Source organism: Pleuronectes platessa, chromosome 11, assembly GCF_947347685.1.
Source record: "Pleuronectes platessa chromosome 11, fPlePla1.1, whole genome shotgun sequence".
Classification (NCBI taxonomy): Eukaryota; Metazoa; Chordata; class Actinopteri; order Pleuronectiformes; family Pleuronectidae; genus Pleuronectes; species Pleuronectes platessa.
The window spans coordinates 8196107-8213345 of NC_070636.1; the positions used below are offsets into that span (position 1 = coordinate 8196107).

A 17239-nucleotide genomic window follows, 5' to 3' on the forward strand; every position below is an offset into this window, starting at 1 on the left:
AAGCTGCCACAGCTTTACACACAAGAACAGACACACACACACACACACATGCGCACACACACGTTCACACACCTTTGTGCAGTTTAAGACCTGATTGTGATCTGTGACCGCTGCACGTGGCCGCAGTCACACTGAGAACAAAGTGGTAATTCCAGTCTGCTCCCACCTTCCACCTCGTGGAGCCTGGACGCTGCATATCATCTTATAAGGCTGGTGCTACACTAGTCACACCCACACACACACACACACACACACACACACCCACCCACAGAGAAGAGAGAGGAGAAGCAGCAGGAGAAGCAGCAGGAGAAGGAGGAGAAGCTGTTGTCAAATGTAAGACCATGTCTCCCATAAAGACAGAAAGTTATGGAAGAACAGTTGTTCTTACTTTAGATTCTTTATCATTTACTTTCTCATCAATTTAATTTGAGGTTTCATGATTTCCTGTGATGTCTTAGCTTTTAATCAACGTGACGTTTGACCAGAGATGCATTAGTGAGTATTACAGTTGGTATGATAACCTTAACCTTCACCTAAAACGTCTTTCTCTCCCCACAAGGAGGAAACCTCCCAATAATGTGACTGTTAAATAGATTTAGGTCCTCACAACATGAGTAATACCTTTACTGCACACACACACACACACACACACACACACACACACACACAGACACACACACACACACACACACACACACACAAACAGTGACACGGCCGACCAATCCACTCCTCAACACCGCCAAAGTAATTTGTCATGTTCATGATAAATTATACTCTCTCCAGTTCAATGCGTACAGAGGTTGGAGAGAAAGAGAGTGAGAGAGAGAGAGAGAGAGAGAGAGAGAGAGAGAGAGAGAGAGAGAGAGAGAGAGGCAGTTATTTACAGCTGTCATTTGTATTTGTGCTTACAGCAAAGAAATGAAACATGACAAAATATGGTAAGACGAGGAGGCGTTTGTGCGTCGCGCGGTTACTCCTTCATGGCATTTAAAGCTGTGGGGGGGGGTAAACTGCAGGTCATTTACAGAGTGGGCCCGACTTGACAATTTAATTTGTCACTGCCTTTTTTCATGGGAATCAAACCTTGAATAAAAATCGCAAAACAAGCACAGCGGAGTTAAAAGGGTCGTCTCACCCACGTTAGAAGACACCGTCTGCCTCAGCTCCAGCTTTATTTGCTCAGGTTTGGTTGTGTCTGTCTCTGAGGTTCCATTGTGTTGCTTCCACTCCTGATAAATTACATTCCAAAACACCCTCAGCCTGCGTCCTGACCTTTAAATCAGTGCCCACGTCTCACAGGTCTGATGCTGTGCTCACTGACGGCTGCTTCCTGTGACTGTGAGCTCAAATCATAAGGGAAGGATTGAACAGACGGACCCTGGCTCACATGAAACACCCATATTTGCTTTTCAAGGCCTTTCAGAAGTTTTGTAGTCACAATTACAATGGCATACACTACTACAGTGATTACAACTACACATCACATTATTACATTATGATATTTGGCTAGATGAAATATTGGATGGTGATATTTATGAGGTGATGAGAAGAAGTGCAACAATTCGGAATGCACTCGAACACTTTAACCCTTAATTATGCCTGATTCATCTGCCTGTGCAATATCAACGCTTCATGTGAAATACATTCACTGTACATATTCTCACACTGCACTTATCTTTACTGTCTTTACACTGTATACATTAGTTTCATTACATTCATATATTTCTATAGTTTTAAATTCCTCACACTTAAGTATTACATGTTTCTTACACCCTTCTGATGTGTTTTTTTGACTCTTGCTGCTGTAATACTACAAGTGTCCCATTGTGGGACTAATTAAGGATCATTTTATCTTATCTTATCTTATCTTATCTTAAATCCATGATGCTCCAGATCATTTAAAATCAAAACGATGCGACTTCATTGAGTTTGACTTGGAATGGGGAGAATGTTTGCTCTTTCCTTCCCACACTGTCTTCTTGCTTTAGAGTTACATTAATACCACTAAGGCGTTTCCAAACTGAAACACTCTCTGTGCTCACAGGTGTTTTGTCTCTGCATCAGTTTGAATCTCCATCCAACACGTCTAACACGCCTGCAGAGATCATGTGACCACTCACATGCACTGGACATGCACGTCCCCCTGGACACAGGCTGAATAACATCTATAAACAGTTGGTTCTGCAGATTGGAAGTTATAAGGGGGATGCAGAGTTTTTACTGGAAGCAGAGCTGCTTGTACATGTGTTTACAGGTTTTATTATCCAGCATATCAAGCTCCAGCCTGTACTGCTGACACACCTGAGAAACCAGGAAACATCAGGCGGAGACGCAGACGGAAAACCAGACGATAACATTCACCTTCCACCAACGTCCTGAGTGAGTCCAGCTACAGGAGGGAAGAGTCAAACTACCACCTGCCGACGCTCCACACACTGACCGTGAGTTTAACAAACACCTCGACTCAGAGGGGAAGTAAACCACAGTGAAGTTCGTGGAGCTGTGACTGACTGACTGTCTGTTTCCAGCTTCACCTGGAGACTCAATGGCTTCCAGATCAGAAGAGAATCTCTGCTGTTCCGTCTGCAAAGATGTCTTCAGAGATCCTGTCATTCTGTCATGTAGCCACAGCTTCTGTAAAGACTGTGTGAAGAGCTGGTGGAAAGAAAAAGAAGGACAAGCGTGTCCACTTTGTAATAGAAGGTCTTCAAAGATGGAACCACCTTGTAACCTGGTGTTAAAGAGCCTGTGTGAGACCTTCTTGCAGGAGAGAGATCAGAGCTCTCCACCTGCTCTCTGCAGTCTGCACTCAAAGAAACTCAGACTCTTCTGTCTGGACCATCAGCTGCCAGTGTGTGTCATCTGCAGAGATTCAGAAAAACACACCGGGCACAGATTCAGACCCATCGATGAGGGAGTTACAGTGTTTTGAACGTGTGAGAGAAGAGTTTGAACAAACAGCAGAACACATCAAGGTCCAGACCGAACTCACAGAGAAGCAGATCAAGGAGCAGTTTAAAAAGCTTCATCAGTTTCTGGGGGAGGAAGAGGAGGCCAGGATGGTTGCACTGTGGGAGGAAGAGGAGCAGAAGAGTCGGATGATGAAGGAGAAGATTGAGGCTCTGAGCAGAGACATAACGGCTCTTTCAGACACAATCAGGACCACAGAGGACGAGATGAGAGCTAAAGACGTCTCGTTCCTGCTCAACTACAAGGCTGCAGTGGAACGAGTCAAGCAGCGCCCCCTGCTGGATGATCCACAGTTGGCCTCAAGAGCTCTGATAGACGAGGCCAAACATCTGGCCAACCTGAGCTTCAACATCTGGAACAAGATGAAGGACGTGGTGTCCTACAGTCCTGTGGTTCTGGACCCAAACTCTGCTCATCCAAAAATCTGAATATCTGACCAGTTTGGAACAAGGAGAAAGACAGAAGCTTCCTGACAATCCAGATAGGTTTGATCATTACAACTCAGTCCTGGGATCTGAGGGTTTTAACTCAGGGACTCACAGCTGGGACGTCCTGGTTGGAGACAGTACACGCTGGTTCCTTGGTGTAAGAGCAGAGCCTGTCCAGAGGAAGGGAGACAAAGAGTCTGGATCATGGGGAATATGGTTCTATAAAGGTAAATACACAGCAGTGTCACCATCAGCATCATCTGTTCTCTCTGTGCAGAAGATCCAGAGGATCAGAGTGAAACTGGACTGGAGCAGAAGAAAACTGTCCTTCTCTGATCCTGATACTAACAAACACATTCATACCTTCACACACACTTTCACGCAGAAGATGTTTCCAGACTTTAACACTGGAGATCACATGAAGCTGTTACCTGTGAATGTCTCGGTGAGGCTTGATCAGAGCAGTTAGAGATAAAGATTTTAATCATCATGGTCATTTCTTCAAGAGAAATCTGCTGAATGGATGGGCCTTTGGCCAAATTAAAGTCAAAGTACATCCCAAATAATGTTTTTCTAAAGATGGATTTTATAATTTTAGGTACTTCCAATTGGTATTGATGCTACAAAAATGGGGGGAAACAACATGATTGACAGCTGAGACTGACTCGTGATTGGTCGAGTGATGTATCGGCAGGACCTTGATACCACGGCTCCACTCTACGATCACTGCTGCGCCGACCATGGCTCCAAATGACATCACCAGCAGCAGCCTTATCTGAGATCTTAATACAATTTTGAGGAAATGGCATCATCCATCTTTTTTTCTAATCTGTCTGTGGTCTCTAAAACGTTTTTGAGGTTCAGTCTGCTACAAAGAAAAAAAAACTTGGATGTCTGCATGAAGTTGGACAAAAAAACAACGGAGTCAATGGCGGTTTGAGACATTACCATATGCTTCAGCTAACGTAGGATATTTCTGCTGTAATCCAGGGATCCTGCATTCATGCAAAATCAATACGAGTTTTATGCATTACCTAGAACCATTGTCGAAATGTCAATGAACACAATCTGCATGGTTTCCACTGGGAATATGATAAAGCTGGGTGGGAATACCCATTGTCAGCCTGCACCCGACAATGAATTCAGCCGTAACCCGAGGTAAACGTAGACATTGTCTAGTTAAAAAAACACACACGTATGATCCAAACAGAGAATTATCTGAACCCCGTTAGTGTTGGAGGTGCAGGCTGGAGGAATGGGGGAAATCTCACAATTGCCTCATACAGTATATGTGTTTATGGAGGCTGAATGCCCACAGGAGCAGCGTGAGGCATGGATACACACAGCCAGGGGAGAACTCATCTGTTTCTTGGCTCGTAGCTGTTCCAACACTCATAATGCCTCCATCCCCTGGGTGGTATTCCTTCTATAATAGCCCGCAACTATGCAGCACTGAAAAACAACCTTGCTAATTCTCGCACACACAAAAGGGGAGAGACCCGTGGAGTGAGATGGGGGGAGAGGGGGAGAGGGGGAGAGAGAGGGGTGAGGGATCCTGTGCCTCTACTCCCAAGTCTAACAGGCCTCTTTTGTATTCAGGTAGGTTGGCTTAACCAGAAAAATGCTGATAACTCCTTGACACAAGGTCACTCATGATATGCCATTAAGAAGCCAACGCGGCGGCTGTATGTGGTCCCTGCACAAACACGCACGCACACGTTCACAACAGACGCACAAGTGGACGGGTCAACAGCATTATGTAAACCACTTTGTTTCATCTTCATAATCGGCACTGGGCTTTTGCGGAGTTAAGGTCACTGACACGATTATCCTATTATATTAGATAAAGTAAGGGTGATGGAGAGAGGCGGCGGTGGAGGAGGCACACGGAGAGCAGGACAAAAGAAAGGGAATATTAAAAAGGGCTCAGGCATGCAGGAGCGTCTCCAGGTACAGTAAGAAAAATGTGCAGGAAACACAATGGATTCCTCTGTGGCTACTCAGAAATTCTACCTTAGGAACAGGTATGTGTGTGTGTGTCTGTGTGTGTCTGTGTGTGTGTGGAAAGAGAGAGATGGGATGAATCATGTGGAGTGACAGTGACAGAGGGGGATTTCAGAGTGAACTTTGAGTGTACATCTCATATATTTTCATCTGGCCGCAGGGAGAGCTGCCACTGGCTCTGTACTCGGCTGTCAGCCATGACAGACTCCACTGATTGGCTTTCTTCACTACTCTGTGTGCACGTGTGTGTGTGTGTTTGTGTGTGTGAAGGTGTGCTCATGTTCATATGTTGATGTATGCGTGGAAATCCGACATTGATGTATATTGCTTTTGCTGTATCTCCGGATCTTAGGGGACTGCTATCCGACCTCCTAAAAAATTATGTTCACACACAAATAGGTTTTACAGGAATTTCAAGTTGCATGTTTATTATCTGCCTGGTGACGGAGTTTCAACAAACTTGGTGAGATTATTACTTTGGAGGGAATCTCGAGATGATTCGCTTTTGGAGCCGGTTTGTCAAAGGTCAACATAAAAAAATGATGCCATGCAATATTCAAACACGCATTTCCCGAGGTATAGAATAGGACTGTAGACACGTCCTGAAGCTTAAACAGATGGAAAGATAATCTACGGTCATATGGAAGTGATGGTGTCATGATAACAACAATAAGTGAGAAAATGACATCATATAATGTTGTAATACATTGACTTTTGCTTTATCTTCATGACATAATTATGAAATGGTGTTAGCATTGCCTGACAGGGGTATAAACAGTGTGAGGAGGGTATTCTGATGTTTTTCATTGTATTCCTTCCTCCCAGATGAACACAGTGGCCTCATTTCAAACTTGTCTGGTAGCAGTTACAGCAACAAATAGGGTTAGCTTATAAAACGAGGGGTCTGGCCGGTTTGCGTGAACAGTGCGGCCTGGGATGGATCAAAATCCGAGCCCGGATTATCCTTTTAAGTCCGCTCCTGGTTTGAGTAACAATGAGTGGGTTAGAAGATGCATGACCTCATCCAACTGTCCCTCCACCCTGTGACTTCTGTGTCGCACAACAACGTCACATTTCCTGGAATGAAAAAGTAAAGGGATAAAAAAAACCAGACCTGACTTTAATCTTCCCCCAGTTGTGTCTGGCGGAGCAAATTAGTTTTACCTAGACATATTTTTGTAGCAGATCAAGCTGCTCCACAGAGTGTAAATTCTGGCAATAATGTGTAGGGAGTGTCTAACGGTTGTGCGGAGCGTATGAAATGAGCGCATCCTCCAAGGGAAGCGAATGGATGTGTATGAAGACATCAAAAGAGAATGAGATGAGGTAGGTCCGGATTAAGATTTGAAATTTTGAGCAGTAAATCTGATTTATGGGCCGGGGGTGCTTTTACAGCTGACCTCAAAACATTTTGTGTGTTCCCACTTGCTCCTGTTCGGTGAAATGCAGCAGTTTGTCTTTTTATGAGTCAGGGCGTTTTTTAATTAAAGTAGAAAATGAAGGACTGAGGGGAAATGACAAAAGAGTCAAGAACAGCAGCGATGAGTGACATGTGACTAACATTCAGCTGAAGTGTGACGAGTGAAGCTTTTTAGAAAATGCATGAAAGTTAAATTTCATTTTTTGCTTAAAACTTCGGATATTTTGCAGAAAACATTATAAAAAAATCAGCACTTATGAATCAGTTTATTTTGTAGAAGCTCAGTAAGAATAGGGAAGAGTAGCTTTAGTTCAAAATGCAACCACATTTGTTTTGGAAACCTCCTGAGCTAAATGGGGAAGCAAAAAATCCAACTCACAGGAGTCTCCTTTTTCTGACATTTACAGTTTAATGGCAACAAAACACATCGTGAAGTCGTAATTCTCCGGCAACACAAAATGAGATACAACAAGAGCGGCAAACCTGAGTTTATCACCAGCCCCGTGTGCTCGGTAATGGAATGATACTCCAATCCCCAGCTTCCCCGAACACTCCGCGGCATGGCTGCCATCCAAAACACAAACATCCTCCGCTGCACCCTCGACGCTGCGACCCCTAATGGGGAACACAAAACACCCCAAGAGTCAATTTTCACGACTGGCTCTCGGATGATGAGTTCTGACGTGGGTGTGTACTCGAGGGCAGCAGGTAAAAGGGGTCGGGGTTGGAAAGGGGGGGTTTACTCGGTGGGTGTAGCGCGTCCTCGGTTTGGGGATGCAGCCCACTGTGTCGCTGGTGTGTTTGACATGTGCTGCAGTGCATTATAATCACCCCAGCCATCACTCAGCCGGGCCCTGCCGCCCTGAGCCCGCAGCATCGGTTCAATCAAACAAGCTTTCCTGATCGCCAGGCCTCTGGAGGATGGCCCTGAGCATAGGAAACATGCCAGTCTAATATCACACACACACACACACACACACACACACACATATACACACACACACACACACACACACACACACACACACACACACACGCTATCGGAGTGATCAAACAGCCACAGCGATAACGACTGAGCAGGGACATGCATGCGTCAGCAGGCGTTTCTCTCTCACTCTCTCAGTGTGTGTGTGTGTGTGTATGTGTGTGTGTGTTTTTTGTGTGTGTGTGAGTGAGCAGATCAGCATTGCAGAATACTCGTCTGGATGAAGAGTTGCTGTGTAAGAACTTCACTCATTGATCGACGATAATGAGTCACATGAGGAGGAAGAGGGAGGAAGTTGAGGAGAGATGGCACGGAGGAAGAACAACACACAGGGTGAGTGAAATGCTAGAGGTGAAGCCTACAGATGAGGTACAGACGAGGAAAATCCAGTTGGAGGATGAATTATGAAAAGAGACGTGAAGAATGAGGTGGAAGAGTGAAGGAGAACAAGAGGTACAAAGTACAGGAGGAGGGGAAGGAATGAGGAAATGGGACGAAGGTAAAAAAACTGATTTCGCTAAAGAAAAAAAATAAAAACCGGCCATCTGGTGCGATGGAATTCCATTAGCGGTGCACATACAGCCCTCATGCTCCTGTCTCATCAACACATACAGTAACACAGGCTGAGCTGCTGTATGTGCATGTGTGAAAATGTTTGTGTGTGTGCGTGCACAGTGATGTTTCCGCCCTTCTACCTCTCGCTCATCAGCTGCTTTCAGACATGCACTGAAGTCCGTATGCATTTTTCCTGAAGTCTTCCACAGGTGCTGAGGACGCAAAGGTCCGAGTCAGTTGCTCTGCACATTTTCCAGAACTTTTCCTGCAAGCCTCACGTCAGGGAAATGTCAGAGTGAGCCCATCTGACATTATCAAGGGAAAACTCACAGCGAGCGAGTGGACATTTCGATGCCTGTCAGACAAACTGGAAGAATACAAACATCTCAGGATGAAAAGAGGCCCCATATAAACACAAGACGTAATGCAGATCTCAAACTGGAAAGACAATGGGATTCAAGAGCTTTTGACAATCAGGGCTGATGTTGATGTGGTGTAAACAAAAACCTGATATCCACAGTGGAATTTATTCGTCATGTCCTCCCTGCTACATGCTCTACCCAGGCGCCACGCCTAGGTCCTTTATCAAGAAACTCTGGACAATTTCCATAGCTCCTGTCTGAAAAGCTCTTTATTGGGCATTGATTTGCATAAAATAACTCTTATCCGCTCAAACGTTTACTGCACGATGGTGCATGTGAACTATCCGTGCCTGTAAACGCCTGTTCAAAGAGAACTCCGGGTGCCCCATACTCTCACTATTACCTCACATAAGAGCTCTCCCACATTCCCGTTTACTCAATATTTCATGCATGAATAATCCAATCGAAGCAAAAGTGCATTATTTCCACCAGGGCCCTCTGTTAGATTAGCAGAGGGGGTTCGGCACAGTCCCCCCGAGGACTCCCAGGCTTCTCCCAGGAACACCGAGCAAAAGTAATCAGACACAAGACACATCTTTCTTATCTCCGGCCGACTCCTAACAAGCACATAATTGCTCATATCTTTGCTGAGCTGGAGAACTAATACCCTGGAGACTGACTATGTATATATATATACACCCTGATAGAGAGATGAGGACAGGTTGCTATAGGAACAAGGAAGTCCTAATTTGGTAAAGCAGGGGTTAAGGGGGGGGGGGAAAGAGCGGCAAGGTTGAAAGACCTGAAACTGCAGTGCTCACAAGTGGCCCACCTGAAGTCTTTCACTGCAGTGGAACTCAGTGGATGTAATCAAGCCTCTTTGAAACTGAAGTTTTAATATTAAAGTGAAAAAAAAATCTCCAATCTCTTTTTATAGAATAGAAAATGGAAATTGGATATTCTCCGTGACAAAGTTTAAGTGGTATAGATGCTGGATGGATGGATGGATGGATGGAGGGATGGATGAAGGGATGGATGGATGCATGGATGGATGGATGGATGGATGGATGGATGGATGGATGAAGGGATGGATGGATGCATGGATGGATGGATGGATGGATGGATGGATGGATGGATGGATGGATGCATGCATGCATGCATGGATGGATGGATGGATGGATGGATGGATGGATGGATGGCTGGAGGGATGGATGGATGAATTGATGGATGGATGAATTGATGGATGGATGGATGGGTGAATGGATGGATGGATGGATGGATGGATGGATGGATGAATGGATGGATGGATGAATTGATGGATGGATGGATGGGTGAATGGATGGATGGATGGAGGGATGGATGGATGAATTGATGGATGGATGGATGGGTGAATGGATGGAGGGATGGATGGATGAATTGATGGATGGATGAATTGATGGATGGATGGATGGGTGAATGGATGGATGGATGGATGGATGGATGGATGGATGGAGGGATGGATGGATGGATGAATGCATGGATGGATGGATGGATGGATGGATGGATGGATGGATGGATGAATGGATGGATGGATGGATGGAGGGATGAATGGATGGATGGATGGATGGATGGATGGATGGATGGATGGATCAATGGATGGATGGATGGATGGATGGATGGATGGATGGATGGATGGATGGCTGGAGGGATGGATGGATGGATGGATGGATGGATGAATGGATGGATGGATGGATGGATGGGTGGATGGATGGATGGATGGATGGATGAATGGATGGATGGATGGATGGATGGATGGATGGATGGATGGATGGATGGATGGAGGGATGAATGGATGGATGGCTGGATGGAGGGATGGATGGATGAATGGATGGATGGATGGATGGATGGATGCCTGGAGTGAGGGATGGATGGATGGATGGATGGATGAATGGATGGATGGATGGATGGATGGATGGATGGATGGATGGATGGATGGATGGATGGATGGAGTTTAAGCTTTTGCAGTCTCTTGAAACACAGTAAGCTCCACAGAAGACATTTTCCTATAGTGTTTGCAGGAGCCTCAGAGATCCAGGAATTGATGATTGTTGGCAAAAAGTTTGATTTGTGTGAAACTACTTTGAGGAAGCTCTGACCAAACCTGAGTAGTAAAGAGGCTCCTGCTGGAAACACTAATCCCCCCCCCACTCAATAAATAAACTCATCCATACCCTTTTAATGTTATCAAACCGTGCTGTGTATCAGCAGGGTACTGGTGAAACGAGTCAAGTTGTAATATCCACATCGTGCACCTGCATGAGTGAGTTTTCCGACATTTACATACATTATATTAAAAATCCCACTTGAGAACTGTCCAACACTTCAGACACTCACTGAAAGCTACAGTATACTTGCCTTGATGATCCAATATAAATAAAATAAAGAGTGAAATAAACATCCTTTAATGAAAATTGTGGTTATTCACTTGCTATATAAGCATTAATCTATGATTCATCTATGGATATTATCAGAGTAGTCCAGGAATAGTTCCCTTTATGGATTTCTTTTTCCAGTCGAGCTCCGAGCGGTGATTTAGAAGTTTGTCCAAATTAACGCCTCAAACACCCAGTCGCTGGATTTCCACATAGATTCTAGAATGATAGGTGCTGTTAAAAGTCACTAATCAATCTATTCAACACTAACAAAAACTGCCCAACTCCATATCTGGTTTAAGATGAACACCACACAGCACCACCACCATCTCATCATTTAGTCTGGTGATGCAGCCGGACTGAGGGGAATCCTCATGAAACACCTAGGGCTGCCTGAAAGACTTCTGTGACATGGAGGAAGATATTCCTGACAGATGATAACCCCAGATGTTAACATATAGGCCATTCATTAAGAAAACACTGCTGTCAGAAATCACAGATAATTGAGATTCAAACAGGCCACATCACAAATAAGTGGCACCACTTTAAAAAACTTAAAGTTAGAAAAGAATGACAGGGACGTAAATATCCTGCAGGATAACTTTGGTGCTCATTACCCCACACAAAATATATAACATGGACCAACATGACGTGTGTATCACTACAGCTGCTAATCTTGTTTCATATGATTTACATCAAATTCAGAATAAAAAAAACATTTAGTTTTATTTAGTTTTTGCCTTGTTTTTTCTCTCTCTGGGTGAATCAGTGTCAGAAACTGCTTAAACACACCTCAGCATCCTGTAAAGCAATAGAGTGAGAGAAGGTCCTGAGGGAATGCAAGTTCAACAACAGATCTCAGAGGAAGTGATAGACAGCTGGTAATTAGGGGGCAGAAATAGAAACAAAGTGAGTGGGAGAAAAGCAGCGGAAGAAAAAGGTGCGACAAAGTCAGACACCTCAACTTTGTAAAAGAAGATCTCTAAAAATATACTGTATGTTCCTGTTGTTATTCGCTGTGTTCTTACGTCCACGGGGTTTGTGCTGCACGTGCACGAGCGGCTCCTCATAACACTTGTTTGTTGTAAGGCTGCAAAATACATCAGTGAGGCTTTTATTGAGTTGAAAGTGTTCATCGTTCTTATGAGACGTTATTGGATTAGCAGCCAGCTATCTGTAATGTCAGCGTCTGCACGGCGACATGAGGAGAATAAGCGAGGCCATAACTTATGTGTGTGAGAGATCACATTATTTTGCCCGAGCGCTAATCACTCTTTGAGGCCGGAGGCGCCGAATTCGCCGAGCCTCCCCCTCCGTGTCTTTATCTGTCCGTCTCGCTCTCTCCGTGTTTGTCTTCTGCTCTTTATCTCTCGTTTTCCTCCTCTCCATCTGCCTGTAATGGTGTTTCAATAGGACAGATAGCCACAGGAATCCAATACGCACAGCGTCTAATTGAGTCTTTAATAGGTTGTGTGATGTCTGCTCGCTGTTAGCTCACACTGAGAGAGACCGGGAGAGAGTCGAGCTTCAAACGCCGCGCCCGCCGCCAGCCGGACCCGTCTGCAAAGGTCAGTCTGCAGCGGCTGCATCAGCGGCGTTAACGGCTTGTTTTTTAATTACGTGCAGCGAAGGAAGAAAAGGATTTTGTTTCTTTTATCATCCGGAGGAAATGTTGTGCTGAGTTTTGTGCGTCGCTGCGAACAGACCCAGATTCCTGTTTGTTAGCGATGCACAGCGGATTGATTGAGAGGAGATCACAGAACGTGCTCATTAGGGCCGTGTTAGACTTTCAAGTTCGGCTGTATTGATTTAAATTTCTCTCCCATACGAGGATCTAGAAACACGAAGTTGGTCATAAATATTGTACTTTCATTCTAAAAGCTTAATGTCCAAATGAGGCTTTTGTCTTTTTAACAAACTGGAACACTTGATATTCAAAGTTGTGGGACTTGCCTCGTGCTCCAGGAAAATAAAGTTTTGGCTGCATTATAAATGACTTTCCCCTGAACTGATGCACTTTATCTATTCCTATATATCTTCTTATTGTGAAAAATGAGGGTGACAGTGAGTGGGCGACTCACATGTTAGAATACGACTTGTTTGTGTCTTTGGATGATAGATTTCCAGTTTGTGTTGGATCATCTCTGAGTTGTTAAAGTCATCGCTTCTTTTGCAGCGAGTGCCTTTGTCCAATAATCCAATAAAATATCAGTTTTTATAACATTCAGTCAAACTCTTCCTGTTTTCTTTCTCAAATCTGAGTTGATCAAAGTATATCCAATAACTTTGGTCATGTCAAATTCATTTCACATTTATAGACAGAGTTTGAATGAATAACTACAAGTGAGTCAGAAACACAGGAAACTGTAATATTTCATTTATAAAACAACTCTCTGTGTTTGATTTAAAGTTTGAGATGCTTTGAAATCATAAACCGAACGTTTCCCTAAAATATTTTACTCCATGATCACTCAAAAACTACTGAACTGATTTCCATTAAATATTGGGACAAGAAATCGTGCAGATATATCTTAATTCAAAACTACTGGGCATGTGTAGCGTGCTAATATGAACAGATGTATCTGATCTCAACCCATGTGTATACAGTATGGTGATACAGTGGTCGATCAGCCTTGGTGGAGGAATGTGCCCCTTCTAGTTTGTTCATGAGATTAAAGGTCTACTCATGCTTCTGCGTCAAAGCACCGAGCCGAGCCTGCGTAGTTGTGTGTAGGTGTGTGTGAGTCGTGTTGCAATGACGCCCCCGTAACGCTAGTGGCAGTATATTCTCTGTGCGTCTCTTCCAGTTTGTGTTCCACTTATTTACAACTGCTCTGGCGTCTCTTACTTCAGAGCAATGGCGAATGGATCATATTTGGAGCTGACAGATATTAAAGAGCGATCACTTTTTACTTAAAGAATTGCAATAAAGAAAAGAAAGACGTTGTCCGTGTTCATTCCCTCTGCTCAATTAAAAAATGGCGGCGAGTCTGTCGGACCAATCACAGCTCTTGCGGCCCTCGAAGCCGGGTGACATTTTTGGGGAGGGCGCACTGTAGGACACGGCGTAGCTTCAACGCGTTAGCATGAATTAGGCTTAACATTAGACAGTCATAACAAAACAAGGTGCGGATGATGACATTTTCCTCTTTGACTCGCTCACCATCGCACTTCCTCTTCCACCTGTACCGCTGAACGAGCGTGTTTTCATGTGCACGTCCACCTTTGTGCTCTCTGTATGGGTATGTTTGTACACAGCAGCGCCGCAGAGACTATATTCTATCTGCTTAGCGGCGGGATAATTAACATCTTCACCTGGCTCCTGGTTTGTTCCTTTTAAAAAGCCTAATTAATCACCGGGACAACGTTGGGACTGGAGTCAGCGCCGCCAAGCGTGAAATTACCTTTCTCAGAGACTCGGCTCAAACGTCCATAAACAGTGATCCTGCCAGCCTACCCTCTGTACCTGACCGCGCCATTCTTTATCTCGCTGCGTACACGGCCTTGGGATGAGGTGGCGGGGAGAGCAAGAGAGAGAAAGTCCAGCAGAGGTGTGTGGGGGGGGGAACAATGCAGATGAGTCGGAATGGAGACGGAGATCCGAGGGAGTGGAGTTTTCCTTTGTGGTGTCCCACTGCGCGGACAGACTGAAGCTCCTGCCCCGCTGCATATAAATACAACGAGCCGGTGGGCCAGGTATCTGCAGCACCCACACCGAGCCAGCTCTCCGGCCCAATCGATAACTTTGAACTCTCCAACATGGGAACAGAAAGAAACTCTCCACATCAATAGAAACAAATCATATCCCACTGCCGGTGTGGAGAACAGCCGCAGCCGTTCCGGGAGTCGCTTGTATGAATCATTCAGACGCCCACTCTCTCTAACCTCCACCTCTCTACCTACCTGCCCACTCGGCAACCCCTCCGCCCACCGCCTGCCGCCGACAGCATCCACTGTCTTTGTACTTAACCTCACACATCACAGCTAACTCGTACATCAATGTGGTGCTGAGACGGCGGAGAAGGGATGCGCGCCTATTTCTGGCTCAGTAGGTGTGGATGACGGTTGCTGTTGAGGCCTGTGTGTGTGTGTGTGTTTGACTGTGTGAGAGTTTTTGAAATGCTGTTGAACTTGATGGAGGTGTATGTTTCATAAAGTGCTGCGTCAGACCTCAGACAGCAAATCACATGTTATTACATATGGAAACAGACAGACACGTTACACAGGAACAACAATCATTCATTTTATCTTTCATTTTTATTTCATATCGTATTATTTTTATTTTCTATATTATGATTTATATAATGTTCTAATCGAACACTTAGAATGTTAAAGTGCAATAATATGCAGCTTTTCGTTTTGTCATGTGCAGTATTACCACTCATTACCACTCACATGCAATTTGTGTAATATTTAATGTGTTTTCCTTCATCATCATAATTCAATTTCAATATCATGTGCAATAACCATTATTACATCCTCCTTCATCATTTCATTTCCTAACCCTAACCCAAATTAGTTAAGTATTAGTTTCTCTGTCTAAAGTAACTTTGCTTATGCTTATCTTATTCTCATTGCTGTCGATATTTCTACCAATAGGCACATGTTCTGCATTACTAGGTATAATATTACTACTATTTTATTTACAAGACACATACTTTTACTTTTTATCTTCACTTAATTTGTTATCTTTATTTTTTTTCATTGTATTCTATGCTGCAATATATTGTTCTGTGATATAAACTGGCGTTAGCATTTCCTTCGGGATTATCTTATCTTTAATAATCATGTCAGGGCATTGCTACTTGTTTTTATTCAAATGATCATGTGAGTCAGTATCATGTGTTTTTTAACATGTTGATAACATTTTAAGCTTCATCTTTGAATCCTTGAAGCTTTTGCTGTCGATCAAGTGTCACCAGCTGGACTCCACATTAAACCCCAAAAGATACTAGACTAAATGTGTCCATGTGCACGTTTACACATGCTTTTAGAAAATACAAAAAACACAAGAGGAGAGAAAGTTACAAAGCCTCGTCCCATCATAACAAAGGGTCCAAACCTCCCTGTCACGTCTTCCAGTGTCCACATTGAGGACAGTGTCCACATTGAGGACAGTGAGCGCAACGACTGTTGTAACTTTGCAAAGCCAAGAATACGACAATCACACCCACGTCACACAGTGAGGGGCGTGACAAAAAGAAAGTGACAAAGCTCTTTTTGTATTCTTCACACAACTTCTTCTGTCGCGTTCCGTGAGTAAAACTGAGCATAACACTATGAACGCCTCACTGTGCAGAAAATCCTCCATTCTTACAATTCACTGCACCAGGCCCGTGTGTGTGTGTGACAACAGCCTTTATGCAAGATTTGGGCCTTTTGTGGGGTTTTTACTGCAATTTGTATGCATCATTAAGATTTTTTAATTAATTATTTTTATAATTTATTCTCATGGGTTTTATTCACATTACATACATTTGAAATATTATTGAGCTGAGTATCTAAAAGTCCAAGGTATTGATGGTGATAGAAATTTTTTCTAGTTGGATAAAATTTCCGGATTTTGAGAGACAGTGGATACACAACAGCAAAGCATGCTGGGTAAACAAACAAGATTCCTATTTGCATCTGTCCGACGAAATTTGAAACATGCATGATACACAGAGTCCAGAGGGTCGTTGGGTCGATCCCCGCCTCCTCCATTCTGCATTCTGAAGTGTCCTAGGGCAAAATACTGAGCTCCTCATTGTTCCTGGTGGCTGCGCTGACAATGTGTGACTGTGTGACTTGTGTTGTAAAGCGCATTGACCAGCAAGCTCTATATAAATACAGACCATTTACTATCTACTCTAACATAAACTAGCCTAATCCAACACTTAACCTGACCTAAACCTAACCTTAAAACTCCAACTTACAATTTATTGACTCCCATTGCAGGGACTTACTTTCTGTCCCCACAAGGAAAACATGTCCCCATTATGTGACCGTGCAAACAGACCTAGGTCCCCACTACATGAGTAATACCAACACCAAACACACACTCATGCAAAGATACCAGAAGTGACGCACATCTGGGCCAAGAAACGACACAGTGGCAGACACAC

At 44.0% G+C, this 17239-nt stretch overlaps 1 protein-coding gene across 1 annotated transcript; it reads left to right on the forward strand.

Moving 5' to 3' along the window:
* Positions 1 to 2052: 2052 nt before the first annotated feature.
* LOC128451097 (E3 ubiquitin-protein ligase TRIM35) lies at positions 2053 to 3906 on the forward strand. The gene is made up of 2 exons (XM_053434867.1): positions 2053 to 2441; positions 2529 to 3906. The coding sequence occupies exon 2, from the start codon at positions 2910 to 2912 to the stop codon at positions 3396 to 3398; it is 489 nt and encodes a 162-aa protein (XP_053290842.1). The 5' UTR covers positions 2053 to 2441; positions 2529 to 2909; the 3' UTR covers positions 3399 to 3906.
* The last annotated feature ends 13333 nt before the right edge of the window (positions 3907 to 17239 follow it).